The 23,699-nt window shown below is 42.3% G+C and overlaps 1 protein-coding gene across 5 annotated transcripts; it reads left to right on the top strand.

The window, feature by feature from the left end:
* Nucleotides 1-493: 493 nt before the first annotated feature.
* LOC109902103 (uncharacterized) lies at nucleotides 494-23,125 on the top strand. 5 transcript variants are annotated; one of them, XR_004202473.1, is made up of 15 exons: nucleotides 494-600; nucleotides 1,668-1,878; nucleotides 1,956-2,959; nucleotides 3,333-3,485; nucleotides 4,962-5,039; nucleotides 8,746-8,862; nucleotides 9,647-9,796; nucleotides 10,016-10,183; nucleotides 16,603-16,794; nucleotides 17,045-17,236; nucleotides 17,343-18,114; nucleotides 21,005-21,652; nucleotides 21,726-21,821; nucleotides 22,002-22,113; nucleotides 22,320-23,125. XR_004202473.1 is itself a non-coding variant. In XM_031786676.1 (11 exons), the coding sequence occupies exons 2-11, from the start codon at nucleotides 1,707-1,709 to the stop codon at nucleotides 17,445-17,447; spliced, it is 2,331 nt and encodes a 776-aa protein (XP_031642536.1). In that variant the 5' UTR covers nucleotides 494-600; nucleotides 1,668-1,706; the 3' UTR covers nucleotides 17,448-18,887. The 5 variants fall into 5 exon arrangements, 3 of the variants coding, with proteins under 3 accessions (XP_031642536.1, XP_031642537.1, XP_020353767.1); XR_004202474.1 differs by having other exon boundaries at nucleotides 501-600; nucleotides 1,718-1,878; XM_031786676.1 differs by lacking the exons at nucleotides 21,005-21,652; nucleotides 21,726-21,821; nucleotides 22,002-22,113; nucleotides 22,320-23,125 and having other exon boundaries at nucleotides 17,343-18,887.
* Nucleotides 23,126-23,699: the final 574 nt, after the last annotated feature.

The following is a 23,699-nucleotide window of genomic DNA, read 5'->3' as shown; positions in this document are numbered from 1 at the left end:
ATACACTGAATTTAACTCAATTTCACATGGTGTGTGCTTGCACAATGCTTTCACTCTTCTCCTGGTGAATCAGACTTGTTTCTCTCTTTGAATAAATCTTTGTGATTGATGATAGTGTATAATCTTTATATTTGACTGAATCTTAAAAATAATTACCAAACATTGGACTACCATGTTGGCACACAATCGCCCAAGCATGCAAATGTCATAGTTCCATAGATTTCCATAGATTACATGATCTGAGCAGAAATTAAAAACCGTAGGCTAAAACCGCAGAATGAAATGTAGAATGAAATGGAGCTCTGGCGCGGTATATTACCAATGACAAGTGTGCCTATGAAAATAATCCAATCGACTGCTGATTTACGGCCATTCACTTCTCAAAACAGTGGTGTAATCATTAGTCTAAACAGAGATGTTCTATTGGACAAATTCAGGTGGGTCCCTCCCCGTTTCGTTCCGTTTACGAAACGTTTTGCAACAGAATTGGCGTAATGAATACACCCCAGGTATGACTAATGACGTCAGCAAGGTAGTGCACACTCACAGCTCCTTTCCGGTGTAGGCAACTGCAGTGCGCTCGAGTTCCTGGTTGACATTGTAAGACACTTTTATTTATTTTTTAAATTGTATTTCTTTACTATGTGGTCATTGGTAAAGTCATTCAAATGTAGATGGGACCCGGTTAACTTCACCGAGGAAGCCAGCGGGATTAATGTTCGCGTTCAAGACTTCCCAACTTTATCGTGTTCAGAGCGCGAAACCAGATTTAATTGATCGAGAAAGATAAACCATACTTATCCAAACGCTTTATGCATGCAGATGGTCTAAAAGTGGAGGCACAGAAAACAAATATGTGATTTTGGCAATCTTTAAAGGAAGGATAATTAATTTGGTGAAGTCATTACTGCTTAACTTGATTCAGACCGTGAACACAGCCTAGAACTTTCGTGGTTACGGACTCCGCGTTGCCGGAATGAAATGTATTTACACACCTCCGCCTCTTAAAATAGGACTGCATAGACAGGTCATTAGTTTTGGTTATAGGTTGTGTACCGCTGGCAACAGAAAGAGACGACAGCTGCTGGTGACAGATATTCGATATCGTATAGGAATAGAATAGGCTGCTTTTGTCTAAAGTAAATTATCATAGGTACAAGCGAGCAGTGAAACGAATGGCGGGGAGATCGTGAAAGTTTGCGAGGCTTGTTTTTTTGATGTTGCTTTGACGGTTTGCGAAATGTACTGACAACGTGGTTCAAGGTCGACGTGTAGGCGGCTGTGGGTTGCAACTGTAAACACTCACAGCTCTGTGCTAAAAGAGCCAACATGTTGAGCAAAACATCCACTATAATATTAAAGCGCACTGAGGCAAAGCAAAAATCGAGGCTCTACGCTGCAAGCTAGTGAGAGCAGATAACTGAATTAGGCTAAACAGCCTAGTATAATAATGTTTAATATATAAGTGGGCCAAAAGTGAAGCCAGCTCTTGAAAACCCAATTCTGACTTGGAAAAACCTATTTGAATGTCACTGCCAGCAAGTGATATTATACAGAATGTAATTCTAAGATTAGATATCAAACCGTTATCTACACCATGATCAAAAAGTTTAGAATACATTTAGTTAAGGATGCAGCGAAGAATCTTTTCTGCTTTATTCCAACAGAATATTGAAGATCATTATTTTCTAGCCCCTCCGTGTACTATGTCCTCCAGAGGCAAAGGTGAGGAGTGTCTGGTGTGTGGGGGTGACCTGCACGGCAACCAACGGCGATGGCTCTTTGGGCGTCAGAACAAGAAAGATGGTCAGCCTCAGACCCCATCAGACTCGCTGGGCAGGGGAAGTCTCTCCAGGTCTTCTCAAAGCAGCCCCTGGGGTGAGGTGTGTGTGTGCGCACTTCTCTGCGTATATGTGCGTGTGTCTGTTCTAATGTTTTATTTTCCCACTTTGCAGGTAGCACCATGTCTCTTGGCTCCACGGTCTCTCTCTCGTCCCTTTCCTCACCTTCTAAAGCAATGGACCTTCTCTCTGTGCTGACACACATACTAGGCCAGTCCGTACCACGGGGAAGTGGGCGGGGGGAGTTCTTGTGTGGCAAATGTGTTTCAGTTCTAGAGCGGGTTTTCAAGTTTGACTCTGTCATTTCCAGGGTGAGGGTCTTATCCTCTGAGAGGCTTCAGAAGTTGACCCAGGAGAGGGACAAGGTCAGGCAGTGGGTACGCAGCGCTTACCGCCAGCGATGCCCTCAGGATTTCCGGATGAGGAGCAGCACTAGTGAGGAGGATGGGGAGGGAATGGGAAACCGAGAGGGTTACATTGAAATGTTGAAGGAGAACATGGTCCTGTCAGAGTATGAGTGTTGGTCTGAGAAATGGGACGCATGTCCATACTTCAGGAGAACGGGGAAACGATGCACAATGGGGAAAAATTGTGAGGGATGTGATTCTCTGAGGGTGTCCGACTCCGCCTATGAGTCGGTTTGTGGGGTTCCCCGCCGCCTACCCTTCCAACCCTTTTCCCCCTTGGCTCTATCGCGGGATAAGTCGCAGAGCATGCCTCTTCATTGGTCGAGAGTGCCGTCGCTAAGCTCTAGCCCAGCGTCATTGACTGGATCCACTCTCTCCTTACGAGCGTCCTCTCGCACTGAGTCCATCCAATCGCTGGACTCGCTGGGTTGCCGTGATCCATTTGATTTTCCAGGTGATTTGTCACTCCTGGTCCTCAGAGAGTTGAAAGGTATTGAAGGAAAGCCTGTCAGTTCACCTTCGGGGAGTAAGATTCCCGTTTTGGGTAAGAGGGAAGGGCGATATTTAGGAGAGGTAGGTGAGACATCCTCCCCTGAGGTAACAAGGGTGCTGAATTTTGGAGAGCGGGAGAATGGAGGAGAGGAAGTGGACGGAGAGACAAATGACGTTCTGACTGAATTGAGGGACGAGTTTATTCCACTACACAGAGAAGTGAGTTTTTTTCTTATATTCTATCAAAATCCAGCATGCCAAATAATGATAGGAAGTGATTATAAGTAGGGCTAGGATTGGATTCCCATAGCCTATAAATGGGCCCTTTCCCTGGTCAGGAAAATATCTCTGCCCTAAATGAGGATTTTCCGACTGGTTGCCTTGCCTGTGGTCTGTGGATCACGCCGTCTACCACGGAGTGTAAATATTTACTTAGTGGTCTGTAATATGCCATCTAGTATCTAATGTCTGGAGCCAGTGCAAAAGTCCAACTGAATATTCTCTTACTTATAAATACAGGAGTAAGGACTTCAACAGAATTAAGTGACAACTTATGTCTTTCACGAAATGACGTTTTATTATTTTATTTCAGAGCAATACAGGTCGAGTGCACCTTGCAGTCAGACAGTTGAGAGGACAGCTTGATCAAGCCATGACACGCATCAAGACCCTAGAAACTGAGCTTAAACACGGGACCAAAACCAAACCAGAAGCTAATGTCAGTGGACCAGAGGATTGGCTTAAGGTAAGCACTGAGTAGTTTATTGATTTGACATTGATTCCCCCCGAGTTTAGACATTTTCAGCTGGATTCCTAGACACAAATGAAGCCTACTCATGGACTAAAAAGCATTCTCCATGGAGATTCTCCAATGAAAGCATTTATATATTTTTTTATACCAGGACTAGGCTGTGTCTGGGAAACCGGTCCATAGTATTTATAGTAACTCAATTGAGAAAGAAAACAGTATAAATTGGTGAGCGGAATTGAAGGGTCATGATAATTTGGTTGCGCGCGCACACACACAAGTACAACTGAGGTTGACACTCCTTGTCATGGTAATTGACTGCTGACATTTTATACAAGATAAACAGGTATATGCCTTGTCAGCTGGTGCACAGCAATATAATGGCCTGAACATAGTGTCCCTAACATGCTTCCTCTTCATGTACTTGCGTGCGCACACACGTCTACAGAATCACTTGGATAGCTATGTCTTTAAGCCACGTTTGTGTTGACTAAGCACAAATAAATCATTATGCATGGAATGATGGGTGTGTTAGAGTTTGGTTTGGTTTCTGGACTGGGGGGGTGGTGTCTCCTTAATGCAGGTGCACTCATATAACCACACACATCTCCCTGGAATCTTCCCCAACTAGTGGAGTTTGCCCTGCAGCTCAGGATGGCTTTTCATAAAGAGATCATTAACATGCTACTCAGCTGCTGAGTGGCATCTCTTGTCCTTACCTCCTTACAGTAGACTCAAGTTATCCAACTATGCATCTACCTATGGTTCTAGCATGTCTAGGCCTCACCCCCAGCTGTTAAGGCATCTTACCTAAACTGATTCTCATTTCATGAGATTCGCGTCTGAGATTCCGGTCTAGCTTGAGTTCCAGTTTTTGGGATATTTTAGCACGCCCTATTAGCAAGTTCATTCTGGGAATGGGAGCTGTAAATCCACGAAGAGCTTTGACGATTAAGAGCACCACAGAAAGCTCTACACAAGGAAATATTTTAATTTGCCTGGAATCTGGCATTAGCTCCACCCAATCCTAGAAAAAATTCAAATAAGTCAATCATTGGGATTATGTGTGCTCTGTGTGAGGTTTCACAGTATATCAAGCTTTTGTGGTGGGGAACTTTCACACTTGGCACTTGCGGGGCAAATCTATAGGCTTATAATATATGTTCTAAATTTATTACAATAATGCAAACTGATTGCCTGCATTCTATTAAAGCATCAACTGTATTATAGTGGCATATATCACCCACAAGACACTGGCTTCAAAATGGACAGGTCTGCTGCTCTAGCCTGGTCCCAAATATGTTTGTGCGGTCTTGGCAATGCCTGTGGTCATTGTCATCAGTTTGAAAGAAAACACACACTGATCTAGTACCAGGCTAGTCTGCTCTTCTATCGCTGCAACAATGCCAACCCTGTGTTGACTTAACATCCTTCATCTAAGTCCTGTGTATGTTGTGATTATGGCTTTTTCAGTTTCCGCAGAAGGACGGGGGAAACTTGCTACTGCAGAGTTTGGGGCATTCGTTGCTCAGCAGAGACAGAGTTATCCGGGTGAGTGATTCATACTGATTCTATGAGGGGAGACAATGCAGTCATGCCTAAACCACAGGGATCCACTTCACTCACGAATGAGACAGTGGCTGAGCTAGTGGAATGTTACCATCACAACATGGACACCCCAAGCTCTTAAACTCCCAGACCTAACTTAAGATGTAGTGGTTTTAGCAGATAGGAATCCATTTTCATCACAAAACCCAAACAAAATGTCTAACTCTATTAAAGTTTGTATGGGTGAGCAAACTTCCTCAGCTTAACATATACTGTCTGTTAGCCAAATGGCTAAATCAAATCGGTTTAATATAGAGTACCAGTCAAAAGTTTGAACACACCTACTCATTCCAGGGTTTTTAGTTAGTTTTACTATTTTCTACATTGTTGAATAGTAGTGAAGACATCAAAACTATGAAATAACACATGGAATCGTGTAGTAACCAAAAAAGTATAGCCATCCTTTGCCTTGATGACAGCTTCATGGTGTCAGTACACTTCAGTACACTCTTGGAATCCTCTCAACCAGCTTCATGATGTAGTCACCTGGAATGCATTTAAATTAATAGGTGTGCCTTGTTAAATTTCAAGAACTTTTAAGTTTCTTCAAGTGCAGTCACAAAATCAAGCGTTATGATGAAACTGGCACTCATGAGGACCGCCACAGGAAAGGAAGACCCAGAGTTACCTCTGCTGCAGAGGATAAGTTCATTAGAATTACCACCATCAGAAATAGGAAATTAGCTGCACCTCAGATTGCAGCCCAAATAAATGCTTCAGAGTTCGAGTAAGACACATCTCAACATCAACTGTTCAGAGGAGACTGTGTAAATCAGGCCTTCATGGTCGAATTGCTGCAAAGAAACCAATACTAATGGACATTAATAATACGAAGACTTGCCTGGGCCAAGAAACACGGACAAATGATATTTGACTGGTGCAAATCTGTCCTTTGGACTGATGAGTACATATTTGAGATTTTTGGTTCTAACCGCTGTGTCTTTGTGAGATGCAATTGTCATAGTTGAGTAAAAGTATAGATGCCTTAATAGAAAGTTACTCAAGTGAATGTTACCCAGTAAAATTGTACTTGAGTTAAAGCCTATAAGTATTTGGTTTTAAATATACAGTTTAAGTCGAATTTGACATACACCTCAGCCAAATACATTTAAACTCTGTTTTTCACAATTCCTGACATTTAATCCTAGAAAATAATCCTTGTCTTAAGCCATTTTGCCACAACTTTGAAGTATGCTTGGGTCACTGTCCATTTGGAAGACCCATTTGCGACCAAGCATTAACTTTCTGACTGATGTTTTGAGATGTTGCTTCAATATATCCACATAAATTTCCTCATGATGCAATCTATTTTGTGAAGTGCACCAATCCCTCCTGCAGCAAAGCACCCCCACAACATGATGCTGCACCCCCGGGCTTCACGGTTGGGATGGTATTCTACAGCTTTGCAAGCCTCCCCCTTTTTCCTCCAAACAGAACGATGGTCATTATGGCCAAACAGTTCTATTTTTGTTTCATCAGACCAGAGAACCACAGGATTCTCCAAAAAGTACGATCTTTGTCCCCATGTGCAGTTGCAAACCGTAGTCTGGCTTTTTTTATGCCGGTTTTGGAGCAGTGGGTTCTTCCTTGCTGAGCGGCCTTTCAGGTTATATCGATATAGGACTCGTTTTACTATGGCTATAGATACTGTTTCCTCCAGCATCTTCACAAGGTCATTTGCTGTTGTTCTGGGATTGATTTGCACTTTTCGCGCCAAATTACATTAATCTCTAGGAGACTGAACGTGTCTCCTTCCTGAACGGTATGACGGCTGCGTGGTTCCATGGTGTTTATACTTGCTTACTATTGTTTGTACAGATGAACGTGGTACCTTCAGGCATTTGGAAATTGCTCCCAAGGATGAATGACTTGTGGAGGTGTACAATTCTTTTCTGAAGTCTTCTGAAGTCATCCACAGGTACACCTCCAATTGACTCAAATGATGTCAATTAGCCTATCAGAGGCTTCTAAAGCCATGATCACGTTTTCTGGACTTTTCCAAGCTGTTTAAAGGCACAGTCAACTTCGTGTATGTAAACTTCTGACCCACTGGAATTGGGATACAGTGAATTATAAGTTAAATAATCTCTCTGTAAACAATTGTTGGAAAAATGACTTGTCATGCGTAAAGTAGATGTCCTAACCGATTTGCCAAAACTAGTTTGTCAGCGAGATGTGTGGAGTTGTTGAAAAACTAATTTTAATGACTCCAACATAAGTGTATTTAAACTTCTGACTTCAGCTGTACTTAAGTCTCAAAGGATGTTATTGCTAAAATATACTTAAGTATCAAAAGTAAAAGTATAAATCATTTAAAATTCCTTATAGTAAGCAAATTTACAGATAGCCAGGGGCACACTCAACACTCAGACTTTTACAAAAGATTAATTTGTGCTTAGTGAGTCCACTTGACCATAGGCAGTAAGGACGGACACATTTTATGTTGAAATTTAACGAGCACTTTGGGTTGTCAGGGAAAATATATGGCGTAAAATGTAACATTTTCTTTAGGAATGTAGTGAAGTAAAATTGTCAAGAATATAAATAAAGTACAGATACCCCAATTTCAAGTAGTACTTGAAATAATTGTTTACTTAAGTTCTTTACACCACTGTGTGTGGTTCCCACCGTGAAGCATGGAGGAGGTGGTGTGGGGGTGCTTTGCTGGTGACACTGTGATTTATTTAGAATTCAAGGCACTCTTAACAAGCATGGCTACCACAGCATTCTATAGCAATACTCCATCCCATCTGGTTTGCGCTTAGTGGGACAATCATTTGTTTTTCAACAGGACAATGAGCCAAAACACCTCCAGGCTGTGTAAGAGGTATTTGACCAAGAAGGTGAGTGATGGAGTGCTGCATCCACAATCACCTGACTTCAACCCAATTCAGGTGGTTCGGGATGAGTTGGCCCACAGAGTGAAGGAAAAGCAACCAACAAGTTCTCAGCATATGTACTAAACTTGTACTAAAATAAATATGTACTAAAATAATTCCAGGTGGCTACCTCATGAAGCTGGTTGAGTGTAAAGTTGTCATCAAGGCAAAGGGTGGCTACTTTGAAGAACCTCAAATATAAAATATTTTGATTTAACACTTTTTTGGTTACTACATGATTCCATATGTTATTTCATAGTTTTGATGTCTTCACTATTACTCTACAATGTAGAACATGGTCAAAATAAACAAAAACCCTTGAATGAGTAGGTGTGTCCAAACGTTTTGACCGGTTCTATGTGTATTTTTGTCACATTTATTGGTCATGTACACAGTTTAGCAGATGTTATAGCGGGTGCAATTAAATGCTTATATTACTAGCTCCTAACAATGCAGTAAAATGTCAAGCAGGTACACAAATAATCCATAAAAAAATAAAATAATAACAATAATCAAGAAATCCAATTATCAACCCAAATTGTCCCAACCGTGAGTGGTTGGGGCAAACCCTGTTTTCTTAACTATCATTGTCGCAATATTTATCATTGAGACATTTGTTTAAATGCAGTTTTTGTATTCTGGTGTAATTGATGTCATTTTAATGTCTTTTTTTTTCTTACCACATCAAGTCCTTTTCTGATGCCATCTCTGGGACAAGCCATGTGTTATTCCATGATCAGAAATTAATTTCCTGTCTTCCTGTCTCTCAGGAGTGCATGTGTCTGATCAGGAAGATGTGCGTTGAGGTGGGGACAGGGACAGACGTGGCTGACAGACTAACACAGGCACTCACTGACAATCTGAAACAAACTCTCTCCGACAATAAGGTGAGGGTTAAGATTGATCCCATTTGATTATGATTTGAATAAGCTATTGGTTTACAATAAAATCACCAAATAAACTTGTGTAGACTGTCAAAGCATGGACAATAAAATGTCTGAATATTTCCTTTTTAAATGACATTACTTAAGTGATAATGCCAGAGAAGCCGGTGTTTGGAGGATATATTGGCATGGGTGTTGTTGGGCCCGAGACTACGTTTGTTCTGTATCTAGACGCGACCCAGTCCTTCGTTCTAAATGTTCCATTACCATACTGGCTGGCAATGTTCTTATCCCTTGCTTGCTAGCTAGCCAACTATGGCTAACTTAGTCACGTTAAAAAGTGCAGCCAGAATAACAGCAAAGTATTTGCATTTGTTTCCGCTGTTTTCTAGTGACATTTATTTTGATACATCCAAAACAATGAGCTAATGAGGTGCGATTTCTCTTAGCATAGAAAATGTGCACACTTGTCAGGAGCTAGCCAACAACACAGCAAAATGTTAGTCTAAAAGAAATCTGAGAATGTCTAGATACTTTTAATAGTGGAAATCAAGTTCATAAATTGCTTGACTGGGCTGATGACAGTGGATTGCGCAGTCAGATGGAACAGAGTAAATAGGCATTTTAACGTCATAGATTTAGCCGGTGGCAACTTGTGGAATAGACACTGGCTGGAATGCGGTTTTAGCCAATCAGCATTCGGGATAGACCCACCTGTTGTATGGGATATAGAACATTTCTGTACAAGGTTATTTTGCTGATGTCTTGTGTTCTACCACTTCATTAGCTAGCCCTGGAGGCTCTGCTCTCTGAGGTGAGTGAGAGGGAGAAGAGGATGGAGAGCGAGCTGGAGGCACTGAAGAAGGCTGGGAGAGACCGGGAGAAAGACCTCTCCACACTCAACGCTGTGCTCCAATGTAACCAGGACATCATCAATGTGAGTCTAATGTTGAAAGCCCGCACGTGTGATTGCTGTGCTACCAGTGTACGGCAGCTGCTGTAGAACACACACACCCTCACGCTCTTTCACTTGGATGTATTAACTCAAATTCATTAACAAAATTAACATATTGTGCTGGATACACTACAGTCATTCAGTCAAAGGTGTTACTAGTCATTTCTCCCATAAGGGCCCTGTTTTTCTTCTAACCCCCAGGAACTGAGAGTGGAGCTGGTTGAGAAGTCGCGAGTGCAGCGGGAGGTGCAGAAGGAGAGGGAAGTGTGGAGACAGCGGGACCAGGCCCTCACAGCAGTCCTACAGGAGAAAGAGTCACTTCTCCTCTGCCTGAAGGAGGCACTAAAGAGCTCTCAGAAAGACATGCAGGTGAGGGGGATCACCTCAACCTACAGTGTCTCTATAGGTTGAATTAAATGAGGTGTGCTGTGGGACTCCTACTCTGAGACCCAGATGTCTTGAAAGATGGTGTTTTGATTGATTTGATTATCTGTTCGTTTGACCATTCCTGATCTAAATAGAATTGATTCCAGATATCTCTTTTTAGTGTGCCCACAATTGTTTGTCAGGTTCAGTAACCAGTGCTGCATGCACTGACCTCTGTTATTCAAGTTAAAGGTGCTACATGTCCATTCTCACCCATGTGGAAGCAAGGTGAATTACGACAACTCTTATTTTATTTTTTAAAACAACTCTTTTCCACTCCCACGCATCCCATTTCCCTGCAATACGGTGGAGAGGTTAGTGCTATCCGACATCCAAGGATCCCGGGTAGCATGGACCATGATGGAGGCTATTTTGCGTTCAGTTTCGTCGACCAACTTCAAGCAGTCGGAGATATTTCACTGCGATTTAGATGGTACAATCATTCCCTACACTATTCAGTGCATGTTTTCTCACATAAACTGAAATAGTTTTAAGGGTGCAGATTTTATGCAACTAGGAAATGACAGGGCGATTTCTACGTTGGCTGCTTGCCACAGTTTGCCGTTGTTCCTTGTGCTTGAGTAGGAGATGACCACGCCTTTTATTGATACCGATGTTAGAGAGGAGGGGTGCAGTTTCTAGAGCTGGGCAATATGGATAAAAATCCATATCACGATAAATTTAAATTGAAAAAAATTATAAAATATGATAAATCGGCAATAAATATTTTTGGGGAGTAGGTACTAGAGCTGGACAATATGGACAAAGTCACATTGAGATGAATAACTATTTTGCTTGATAACAATAAATAGATTACAATGCAATGTTCCCTCTAAGCTACGCGTGTGTGCAGCCACACAGAGACACAAGAGAGAGAACTTCACCGAGTTCTCCCCTTTAGTTTGCACTATATAGATCAACGCTTTTTTTCTGTGATCGAATCAACATTATATCAGCCCCTTTTCAATGCAACAAATGAGTACAAATCGGACTTTGCAAAATTGAGTCAGATTTTGTTGTAGACAGAGTGCAACAGAGTAGAATTCTATTGGAGGGTGTAGCCCATCAGCGGTCTTGAGCTTTTCAGTTCAGATCAGACTGCAGAGCCCTGCATCTGCACATTTGTTGATATTCTTTCCTAGTTAGCAAGTTATTAGCCCAGTTATAGATAAGTATAGGTCAGCAATGGGTGTTAGTGCTTCCTACAAGAACACAAAACAAGTAAGCTACATTTCAAGCTGTCTTGGTAAAAAAAAGATTATATCTAAAGGGGTGTTGTTTTTTAAGACGGGCTTGAATATGCAAATAAGCCAATAGAGGGGTAGCCTACATGGTCTAATTCTCTGCGTGGTAATAATAATACATTTTATTTTCTAAAGTGGTTTCTTGCATCATACAACACAATAAAATGCAATTTACAGTCATTTATTTGGCCCATGTTACAGACCCGGTAAAAAAAAAAATCATGAATTAATGTCAAGCACTTCATAATGTTTTAGAAGTCTTATGCAATGTAGGCCTGCATTGAACACCACATATAGGCTACTGTAGGCTAAATCATTGAAATCATAAGCTATTTCCATGTGAAAATGTTATGGGATTCATACTGTTTTGTTGGTAGGCCAACATTATGCTGAAATAGCCACAATAGCCTATTGGCTACTGTCTAACACTGTAAGGGTACAGCCTACAGTGTTCACTGTAGACGCGTGCCAGAAGTTGCACGAAGTTCAAGTTACCGTGCCCCAAAAAATTAGAGGGAATGTTGCAATAAAACGGTTTTAATGGACAGTTACTTTGCATTAGCGAAAGGACTCTTGACACATTTTTACAGTGCCATGTAAGTCAACTGAGTAGAATGGTAGACTAATATTTCAAAAGTAAGCTATTTATCTAACATATCCAGGGAATGCATGATTGCTAAATTGATGTGAAATCCGTCAAAATAGGATCCAGAATTATCAGATTTATTTTTGGCTCTTTGTGCATCTACATGTCCAGTAAAAAGTTTGGACACACTTACTCATTCCAGGATTTTTTTTTTTTTTACTATTTTCTACATTGCAGAATAATAGTGAAGACATCAAAACTATGAAATAACACATATGGAATCATGTAGTACCCAAATAAGTGTTAAACAAATCACAATATATTGTATATTCTGTAAGGTAGCCACCCTTTTCCTTGACTGCTTTGCACACTCTTGAGATTCTCTCAACCAGCTTTACCTGGAATGCTTTTCCAACAGTCTTGAAGGAGTTCCCACTGCTTTTCCTTCACTCTGCGGTCCAACTCATCCCTAACCATCTCAATTGGGTTGAGGTCCAGTGATTGTAGAGGCCAGGTCATCTGATGCAACACTCTATCACTCTCCTTGGTCAAATAGCCCTTTCACAGCCCGAATGTGTGTTTGGTCATTGTCCTGTTGAAAAACACATGATAGTTCCACTAAGCGTGAACCAGATGTGATGGCGTATCACTGCAGAATGCTGTGGTAGCCATTCTGGTAAAATGTTCCTTGAATTCCAAATAAATCACTGTCAGTGTCACCAGCAAAGCACCCCCACACCATTACACCACCATGCTTCATGGTGGAAACCACACACGCGGAGATCATCCGTTCACCTTCTCTGCATCTCACAAAGACACGGTGGTTGGAACCAAAAAATCTCCCATTTGGACTCATCAGACCAAAGGACATATTTCCACCAGTCTAATGTCCATTGCTCGTTTCTTGGACCAAGCAAGTTATTGGTGTCCTTTAGTAGTGGTTTCTTTGCAGCAATTTGACCATGAAGGCCTGATTTCAAGTAGTCTCCTCTGAACATTTGATGTTGAGATGTCTGTTACTTGAACTCTGTGAAGCATTAATTTAGGCTGCATTTATGAGGCTGATAACTCTAATGAACGTATCCTCTGCAGCAGAGGTAACTCTGAGTCTTCATAAGAGCCAGTTTCATCATACCACTTGATGGTTTTTGCGAATGTACTTGAAGAAACTTTAAAGGTTCTTGAAATGTTCCACAATGACTGATCTTCATGTCTTAAAGTAATGATGGACTGTAGTTTCTCTTTGCTTATTTGAGTTGTTCTTGCCATAATATCGACTTGGTCTTTTGCCAAATAGGGGTGGTATACAGAAGATAGCCCTATGTTATCACAACACACCTGATTGGCTCAAATGCATTAAGAAGGAAAGAAATCCCACAAATGATATTTTAACAGGGCACACCTCAATTGAAAGGCATTCCAGGTGACTACCTCATGGGGTTGTTTGAGAGAATGCCAAGCGTGTGCAAACCTGTCATCAAGGCAAAGGGTGGTTACTTTGAAGAATCTTGATTTGTTTCACTTTTTTGGTTACTACATGATTATTCAACAATGTAGAAATAGTAAAAATAAAGAACCATTGTAGGTATGTCAACTTTTGACTGGTAATGTATATCTATATCTCACGGTCAACTGCTTTTATTTTCAGCAAACTTAACATGTGTAAATATTTGTATGAAGATTCAACAACTGTGACAAACTGAACAAGTTCCACAGACATGTGACTGACAGAATTGGAATAATGTGTCCCTGAACAAAGGGGGGGGGGGCAAAATAAAAAAGTAACAGTCTGTATCTGGGGTGGCCACCAGCTGCATTAAGCACTGCAGTGCATCTCCTCCTCATGGACTGCACCATATTTGCCAGTTCTTGCTGTGAGATGTTACCCCACTCTTCCACCAAGGCACCTGCGAGTTCCCAGACATTTCTGGGTGGAATGGCCCTAGCCCTCACCCTCCGATCCAACAGGTCCCAGACGTGCTCAATGGGATTGAGATCCGTGCTCAATGGGATTGAGATCCATGCTCTTCGCTGGCCATGGCAGAGCACTGACATTCCTGTCTTGCAGGAAATTACGCACAAAACGAGCAGTATGGCTGGTGGCATTGTCATGCTGGAGGGTTATGTCAGGATGAGCCTGCAGGAAGGGTACCACATGAGGGAGGAGGATGTCTTCCTTGCAATGCACAGCATTGAGATTGCCTGCAATGACAACAAGCTCAGTCTGATGCTGTGACACACCACTCCAGACCGTGATGGACCCTCCACCACCAAATCGATCCCGCTCCAGAGTACAGGCCTTGTTGTAACACTCATTCCTTCGACGATAAACGCAAATCCGAACATCACCCCTGGTGAGACAACCGCGACTCGTCAGTGAAGAACACTTTTTGCCAGTCCTGTCTGGTCCAGCGAACGGTGGGTTTGTGCCCATACGCAAAGTTGTTGATGTCTGGTGAGGACCTGCCTTACAACAGGCCTACAAGCCCTCAGTCCAGCCCCTCAGACAGTCTGAGCACTGATGGAGGGATTGTGCGTTCCTGGTGTAAGTCGGGCAGTTATTGTTGCCATCCTGTACCTGTCCCGCAGGTGTGATGTTTGGATGTACCGATCCTGTGCAGGTGTTACACGTGGTCTGCCACTGCGAGGACAATCAGCTATCCTGTCTCCCTGTAGCGCTGTCTTAGGCGTCTCACAGTACGGACATTGTAATTTATTGCCCTGACCATATCTGCAGTTCTCATGCCTCCCTTGCAGCATGCCTAAGGCACGTTCACGCAGATGAGCAGGGACCCTCGGCATCTTTCTTTTGGTGTTTTTCAGAGTCAGTAGAAAGGCCTCTGGTGTCCTAAGTTTTCATAACTGTGACCTTAATTGCCTACCGTCTGTAAGCTGTTAGTGTCTTAACGACCGTTCCACAGGTGCATGTTCATTAATTGTTTATGGTTCATTAAACCAGCATGGGAAAACGTGTTTAAACCCTTTACAATGAAGATCTGTGAAGTTATTTGGATTTTTACAAATTATTAAGACTGGGTCCTGAAAAAGGGACTTTATTTTTTTGCCGAGTTAACACTTAGCTCAAAACACTGCTAACTCTAAATATGATATTGTTGCTATATAGACATGTGGGCTAATTGATGGGCCTCTGCTATTTTATGTATACTCAACAAAAATATAAATGCTGCATTTTCAAAGATTAATAAATTCATTAGGCATAATCTATGGATTTCACATGACTGGGAATACAGATGCTTTTTTTTAAAAGGTAGGGGCGTGGATCAGAAAGTCAGTATCTAGTGTGACCACCATTTACCTCATGCAGAGTGACATCTCCTATGCATAGAGCTGATCAGGCTGTTTATTGTGGCCTATGGAATGTTGTCCCACTCTTCAATGGCTGTGCGAAGTTGCTGGATATTGGCGGGAACTGGAACACGCTGTTGTACATGTTAATCCAGAACATCCCAAACATGCTCAATGGGTGACATGTCTGGTGAGTACACAGGCCATTGAAGAACTGAGACATTTGCTGCTTCCAGGAATTGTGTACAGATCCTTGTGACCTGAGCCCAGGCGGTATATTGTTGAAATATGTGGTGATGGCAGCAGATAAATGGCACGACAATGGCCCTCAGAATCTCATCACGATATCTCTGTGCATTCAATTTGCCATCGATTAAAATGCAGTTGTGTTTATTGTCCATAGCTTATTCCTGCCCATACCATAACCCCACCGCCACCATGGGGCACTGTGTTCACAATGTTGACATTAGCAAACCGCTCGCCAACACGTTGCCAAACAGGTGGTGTGTGGTTGTGAGGCCAGTTGGACGTACTGTAAAATTCCCTAAAACGACAGAGCTTATGGTAGAGAAATTATTATGCAGTCAGCATGCCAATTGCACACTCCCTCAACTTGAGACATCTGTGGCATTGTGTTGTGACAACTGCACATTTTAGTGTGGCCTTTAATTGTCTCCAATTAAAGGCCACATTTTTGTTCATTGTACAACAAGACCTCAGTTTTACCAATTTTGACATCAGATTCTGACGTTTATCCACATTTCTCCAAATGTCAAAGTTGCTCCAAATGTGAAATTTCTGTATTGTTCCATTTGTCCTTGCACAATGTGGGGAGAGGGAGTGAGCAGCTCACTCACACAGCAGCAGACTGCGAAACAGGGACAGGCAGATACTTTTAAAGTGGGAATCAACATAATATATAGGCTATTACTGTTAACCAAATAATAGTTTTAGAACAATCTACAGGAATGTTGTATAGCAAAATCATAGAGAATTAGCGACGTACGCTTTTGTTGTCAAATAGGTCTGCATTTTAGAATGCGATTTTTGTATTGGCCCAAAAGTATTTTGGGGTGAAAAAATATTGTGAAACACTATCATTCCACTACTACTGCAGCTATTATATGGACTTTTTTTGAAATTACAATGCAAAAATTCTACATGTAGCTCTTTTGACTGGCTTCAGAGAGACTTTCCTCCTCATAACTTGTTTTCTTTCCCCCTAGGCACTGTCGGACTCTGTGATTAGCCAAGGGGTGTCAGGAGGCGGGGCTGAGGGGGCTCTGGCCTCTCAGCTGAAGGAGAAGGAGAGCCTAGTGATAGCCTGGTTACAGGACAGAGAGGAGCACAGCGCCGCCATGTGCCGGGAGTTCTCCAAGCTCACCACCGCCCTGCAGGACTATCAGGGTATAGTGCAGGTGAGTACAAACGAGGATAGGGATTGGTGAAAGCATCCACTCTCCCGTCTTTCATATCAGTGAAGGGGAAGCCATGTAAGACTAGTAAGAGGCTCCCTCTATATACTGAGATGTGCTGTGTCTTCCATTGTCTTTTACACAATTCAGGTCATCTTCAGTGAGGTATCTAAAATACCAAGCCTATAATATAGTTTGGTCATTAGAACCCATACCTTTCCTCTCTTCCCATATTTTCCCCTGCCTTCTCAAGGAGCAGCAGCAGAATCATAGTCAGACGGTGTCTTCGCTGTCAAAGCAACTCAACGACACACTCAACGACCTGAGGGAGAGCGGGAAGGAGAACAAGGAGGCACAGCGAGCCTGGCGGAGCGAAATGGATGACAAAGAGAGGGAGGAGAGGAAATTGAGGGAGAGCCTGGAGAAGAGAGACAAACTCATTGAGGTATGTCCGTACATGAGCGAGGTATGCCCATACATGACTTTAGAAAAGCACTAAAGGTCGGACCAAATTAACTGACTATTTTGATTTGTAAACTTGTTTTATTTAGCAAGTTCTCCTGGATTCCGAAGAACGGGATCATCTACTCAAAGAACTTCAACAGAACCTGCTGAACAAACTTGAACCCATGATTGCTGTCAAACACACATTATGAAAGAGACAAACAAGATAGTGAAAGAGCAAAAAACATAGAACCATGAAGGTACAATGCACATTTTATATAGATGAGTTGCATGAACCAACATTTTCTCCACAGGTAGTTTACTACTAATTACAATTGCATGTAGGCCCATTGAAAAGGTTGTGTTTTGCACATTTGCACTAGTTGCATCTTGCCTTGGCAGGCAAGCCTTGGTTTTTCTGTTAAAAGAATTTATGGCCTTTACAAAACTCTTGACTGGATATTTGTCAATAGTGATGTTATTACTCTGTTTTGGCATCATTCATATTTGTATATTCATATTGATGAAGTATGCTAGTAGTTAATGTCTGACATGGACCAAAGTATGTTTTGAAATATTTTGCTTAAATGGTAGTACTCTGTCAATGAAATGTATCAATACAGACAGTTCAAATAATTTCATTTCCCGGGAGTTCTATTTATGCTTATTCAAAATACACTTTGGTCCATGTCAGACATTGATTAACTAGTAGAATGGGACATGGGGAAATGTATGATGAGATTTGTTAATGTGTCCTTCAGGGCATAGTGTAGTGCAGCCTTCTTGATACGTGCTATCAGAAGGGGGATTATTATTGTGTTGAATCTGGACAATTTGATGTCGCAGTTTCCCAAGAGCTTTCCTTATTGGTGTCATACTGTAAGTTCTGTGATTTTATTTTAAGTTCTGTGTCTTTTTGTCAGAATGGGCTATTAGTGTTCACACTGCCAATTTCTTTACAAATTAGCTCCATCATTCTGCTTGGTATTGTGATTGTCATAAAGGGGATTACATTTTTTACCCCAAAATATTTTGGTACTTTTTGGCAGGTTCAATTTTACTACAGAATGGTTTGATACATTTATTTTGGGAAAGGTTTAATTTTATGTCTGCCATGTTTTAATTGTTTTAAAGTCTTTGTGAGATTGAGAAATACAACTCTCTACATGATTGAATCTAGTCTGTTTTCATTGCATGTACTTGTATGTCATGGATGATCAAAGGGACTTTCATGACCCGCGGGTGTCTCTTTTGCTCTGTACTTCACACTTGGAATATGATCCCCAGTCAACGGTCATGGCAAGAAGGGATCCAGCATTTGTCAGAAAGTACTTTTTGTAGGCGGTTTAGGAGAACATACGCAGCAGGTTAGGAGAATTAACGTAGCAGTTAGTGTTCGCAATAAATATTTTTGGGGGCGTAAGTTTGACAAAAGCTGGATCCCATCTCAACATGACCTCAGTCAACCCCAAAACTGACTGAACTCTTGTCCAATCACAAGCAGGACCATGGTTTCTGGTTACGTGGGAACTGTTGTTTTGGAGATAATATTTAACACTAATTTATTTGACCCTCGGAGGTTGAGGTGAACTTGTTGTAATTTAGTAACCTAATCTAAAGAGACCTGGTAATTAATAAATACAAAAGAAACGTCCCTTTTTCAGGACCCTGTCTTTCAAAGATAATTTGTTAAAATCCAAATAACTTCACAGATCTTAATTGTAAACTGTTTAAACACTGTTTCCCATGCTTGTTCAAAGAACCATAAACAATTAATGAACATGCACCTGTGGAACGGTCGTTAAGACACTAACAGCTTACAGACGGTAGGCAATTACGGTCACAGTTATGAAAACTTAGGACACCAGAGGCCTTTCTACTGACTCTGAAAAACACCAAAAGAAAGATGCCCAGGGTCCCTGCTCATCTGCGTGAATGTGCCTTAGGCATGCTGCAAGGGAGGCATGAGGAATGCAGATGTGGCCAGGGCAATACATTGCAATGTCTGTACTGAGACGCCTAAGACAGGACGGACAGCTGATCATCCTCAGTGGCAGACCATGTGTAACAACACCTGCACAGGATCGGTACATCCGAACATCACACCTGCGGGACAGGTACAGAATGGCAATAACTGCCCGAGTTACACCAGGAACGCACAATCCCTCCATCAGTGCTCAGACTGTCTGCAATAGGCTGGGAGAGGCTGGACTGAGGGCTTGTAGGCCTGTTGTAAAGCAGGTCCTCACCAGACATCACCGGCAACAACGTCGCCTATGAGCACAAACCCACCGTCGCTGGACCAGACAGGACTCGCAAAAAGTGTTCTTCACTGACGAGTCGCGGTTGTCTCACCAGGGGTGATGGTCGGACTTGTGTTTATCGTCGAAGGAACGAGTGTTACAACAAGGCCTGTACTCTGGAGCGGGATCGATTTGGAGGTGGAGGGTCCGTCATGGTCCTGGGCGGTGTGTCACAGCAGCGGACTGAGCTTGTTGTCATTGCAGGCAATCTCAATGCTGTGCGTTACTGGGAAGACATCCTCCTCTCTCGTGGTACCCTTCCTGCAGGCTCATCCTGACATGACCCTGCAGCATGACAATGCCACCAGCCATACTGCTCGTTCTGTGTGTGATTTCCTGCAAGACAGGAATGTCAGTGTTCCGCCATGGCCAGCGAAGAGCCCGGATCTCAATGCCATTGAGCATGTCTGGGACCTGTTGGATCGGAGGGTGAGGGCAAGGGCCCCCCCCCCCGTCCTTGGTGGAAGAGTGGGGTAACATTTCACAGCAAGAACTGGCAAATATGGTGCAGTCCATGAGGAGGAGATGCACTGCTGTGCTTAATGCAGCTGGTTGCCACACCAGATACTGAGTGTTACTTTTGATTTTGACCCCCCCTTTGTTCAGGGACACATTATTCCAATTCTGTTAGTCACACATCTGTGGAACTTGTTCGGTTTGTCTCAGTTGTTGAATCTTATGTTCATACAAATATTTACACATGTTAAGTTTGCTGAAAATAAACGCAGTTGACAGTGAGAGGACGTTTATTTTTTTTTGCTGAGTTTAAATGTAAAAAAAAGAGGCTTAAGTAAATAAATGCCTGTTCAGTCAGTTCCCCTCGCCTCTGTGCCGATAGGACCGCAGTCTGGCGAGATGATACCGTGCACTCTATACGACGAGCAGAACAGTTGGTGTGGCAAACCAACGCAGGATGGTCAGGGTCTGTCAGACGTGCGCGGAGCAGTAGCGCTGCCGAGTTTACCCCGAGGCGCACAGACACAATTGAAGTGGTGGTGCTCATGTGTAAGAATAAACTCAGATCTCAAAACCACAGAGAAAATGGTGAGAGTTTATTTTAAAGTTATGATGAATTAAATTAATAGTGAAGGAATGTGCACTATGTTCAATCTTGTTGGCTATACAGTTAAAGTTGGAAGTTTACATACACTTAGGTTGGAGTCATTGAAACTCGTTTTTCAACCTCCACACATTTCTTGTTAACAAACTAGTTTTGGCAAGTTTCTTTGGACATCTACTTTGTGCATGACTCAAGTAATTTTCCAACAATTGTTTAACAGACAGATGATTTAATTTATAATTCACTGTATCACAATTCCAGTGGGTCAGAAGCTTACAAAAACGAAGTTTTTAGAGTTATGCTAATGCCTATTCAAGAAAGTTGTCAAGATATCCCTTGATTTGCTATTGATATACCTGTAAATAAAAAAAAGCCCTTATTTCTCTCTCTCTCTTGCCATGTATAGACCCTGGGTCAGTGCAGTAGGCAGCTGTTGGACTGTGCCAGTGAGAAAGCGCGTGTTCTGGAGCTTCTACCTCTCTCACTCTCCCTCTCTCTGCAGGGAGACAGGGAACTCCCTCCCAAGGCCTCAAAACTACCAGAGCCTATTGGCCCATTCACTCCAGGTGTTATGTTAATAGCATACTGTACTAATGTAACACAGTTTACGGCACTGCATTGATGTCACCTTGTCCCATATAGTGCCTATTGTGGTTACACTTTTTTGTCAGTGATTCACCTAGTTTTTGTCTTAAACACTACATGGTGACTATGTAGTTACATAATAGCCATTTATTTATTTGGGATTTATTTAAACCAGCAGCTGTAGGCTTACCATTTGCTTGTTAGTCCCACAAATTGCCCATTTCTACTATACACTCTTAGTGGATACTAGGCAAATATCAGCTGAAACAGGTCTGTAAAATAAAGAATTACCCACATCTTTCCCTTCTCTCAGAATGTAAGTAGGTTCTGGAGTCTACCACTCTGGTTGTGAACCAATCCCAGCTGCTACGAGAGAACATCAGGCAGATGATTGGCAATGCCATCACAAGGCAAAAAGCTGCCCACGGTACTGTCAGTGAAGAAAATAGCTGAGACAGTCACTCTGAAGGTACAGCATGGGACATACGATAGTATTTAACATTTAGAAGTCAAAATAGTAAAACTCTCATTCTCTCGCACAGCAAAATCTCACAATTATGTCCGCAGCCTCCAGGCTGGCCATTTTCCGCTAACAGAGGCAGCTGAACTGCATTCATCACAGCCATGACAGAGCACTGGTCAGTATGTGAGTGGAACCATCTGTAGGCTTTGTCATGGATAAGAGTGTGCATTGGAGATGGTGTCTGTATCTGTGCTTATTTGGTCAAGAAAGAGCCACTAATGTTGGTGTAATAATGTTGTAGTGGGTGACTTCACTACTCCACCCCTAACTTCTTATGTTGTCATGTGTTTTCCAGGGCCCTGAGTACAGCGGGGATATGCTTTCCAGAAAAACTGAACAGGCCTATAGTAAATGTTTACCACAGACACCCTGGGACCCAGTTACCTGAGGCTGCTCATCTCATACAAGTAACCAATGGTCTTCCTCTAAAACCGAACATGATTGACACTCTTTCTCTTATATTATGTACTTAGCCATTTTACTGTAGTAGACTCAAATTTCTGTGCAAGTCTTCCATTGACATCAATGCATGATTTATGCAATTGTCGAGTTAAGTGCTTGTTCTCATGTTAGAATTCAGCCCTCTGAGTCCTGTGTTTTTCTCTCATGGTAGTTCTGTGTAGAGACGCTGCCTGCTGTCCTCTAAAGAGGAGCTCGTCAGGCTACAGGGCACATGTCTGGAGCGGGTGGACAACCTGCACAGCAAGAGGGCCGCAGAGCAGGTGGACTCTGCCGTGGTCAGGCTGCGGCGGCAGCTGGTCGACAGACGAGCAATGCCCACTTTCCTCCAACAGGGGTTGTACTAAACTCATTATGTAGTGAATGACTCAATTCATCTTTCTTCATTGTTTCCTCTCTCCTTGGTTCCTTCTCAAAAATGCATTGGAGGAGAAGATCAGAGGGAAGAAAGATAAAAGGTTCCTCCCCTCTGGTCTTCTCCTCCAATGCATTTTGAGAAGTAGATGAGGAGAGGAATCAAGGAAAGAGAAGAGCCCCTATCTATAGTTGTATACAAACGGTATGTGTGTGTTTTATCCTGGATATGAAGTGAAAGAGGGACCAATGTGCTGAAATCGACCATTTAAACAAGATGGTTAGGAAGGTATGTTTAACCTAGTCATGTGTGGCATCCCAACTCTCAATTTACCACATTTCTGCATTACACCATTAACATGTACTTGAAATAAACATAAACAGTATTTCTCTGCAAACTCAGCCCCATTGCTTATTGTATGGGAGTCCCATAAATGTGCATGGGTTTCATTCGCCTGTACTTGATCTCCTTGTCATACTGCCATTTTGTACAGCTTGGCATCTATAATGCGAATTGAATATGTTCAGCATAGACTGCATCAGAATCACAAACAGTGTACTGTTTATGTTCAACTTCACCTCTGAATAAATGTATACCGTTATGAAGTCCAGTCTCCATCGCCCCCCTCCTCTTCAGTCCGAGTCATAAGACTACAAGTCACTTGACAGTCCTCCCTCTAAACTTCATGTGTTTCATTAAGAAATAAGGGATGATTCAATAAGCCTCTTCTTTATTGAGTGGTTACAGAATCACTGTATAAAGGCCCTCGATACTACACGGCAAAGCAGTACTGTAGATACCAGCAATATAGTTGTGTATCTTCCTTGCAATACACATTATTTAACTGAATACTCAGTTTGTTTCTATTTGAGTGTTTATGCAGACTCCAGTGCAAACCTTACAATCAGCCGTGGCGGAGGAGTGACTTCAGTCTTATCACTGGGCTTCTAATGTCCTAATTGAATCAGATGTGTTGGGGTGGGGAGATGTTTGGAGATATTTAAGGTAGTATCAAGGAAAAACGAGAGGCGATCTTCAGATCTGTGCAGACGATGCATGAAGAGAGGGAAGACTAAAAGCACTGGCATAATACCATAAGGTTGTACCAACGCATCCCCAGAAAGGACGATATCAACACATTTTACTGGATAAGAGAAGGTTGCTACAAGTAATTGTTTT

The sequence above is a fragment of the Oncorhynchus kisutch genome, linkage group LG13, assembly GCF_002021735.2.
Source record: "Oncorhynchus kisutch isolate 150728-3 linkage group LG13, Okis_V2, whole genome shotgun sequence".
NCBI lineage: Eukaryota > Metazoa > Chordata > Actinopteri > Salmoniformes > Salmonidae > Oncorhynchus > Oncorhynchus kisutch.
Note: the sequence above shows the minus strand (reverse complement) of the source record. Positions and strands in the feature narration are given on the sequence as shown.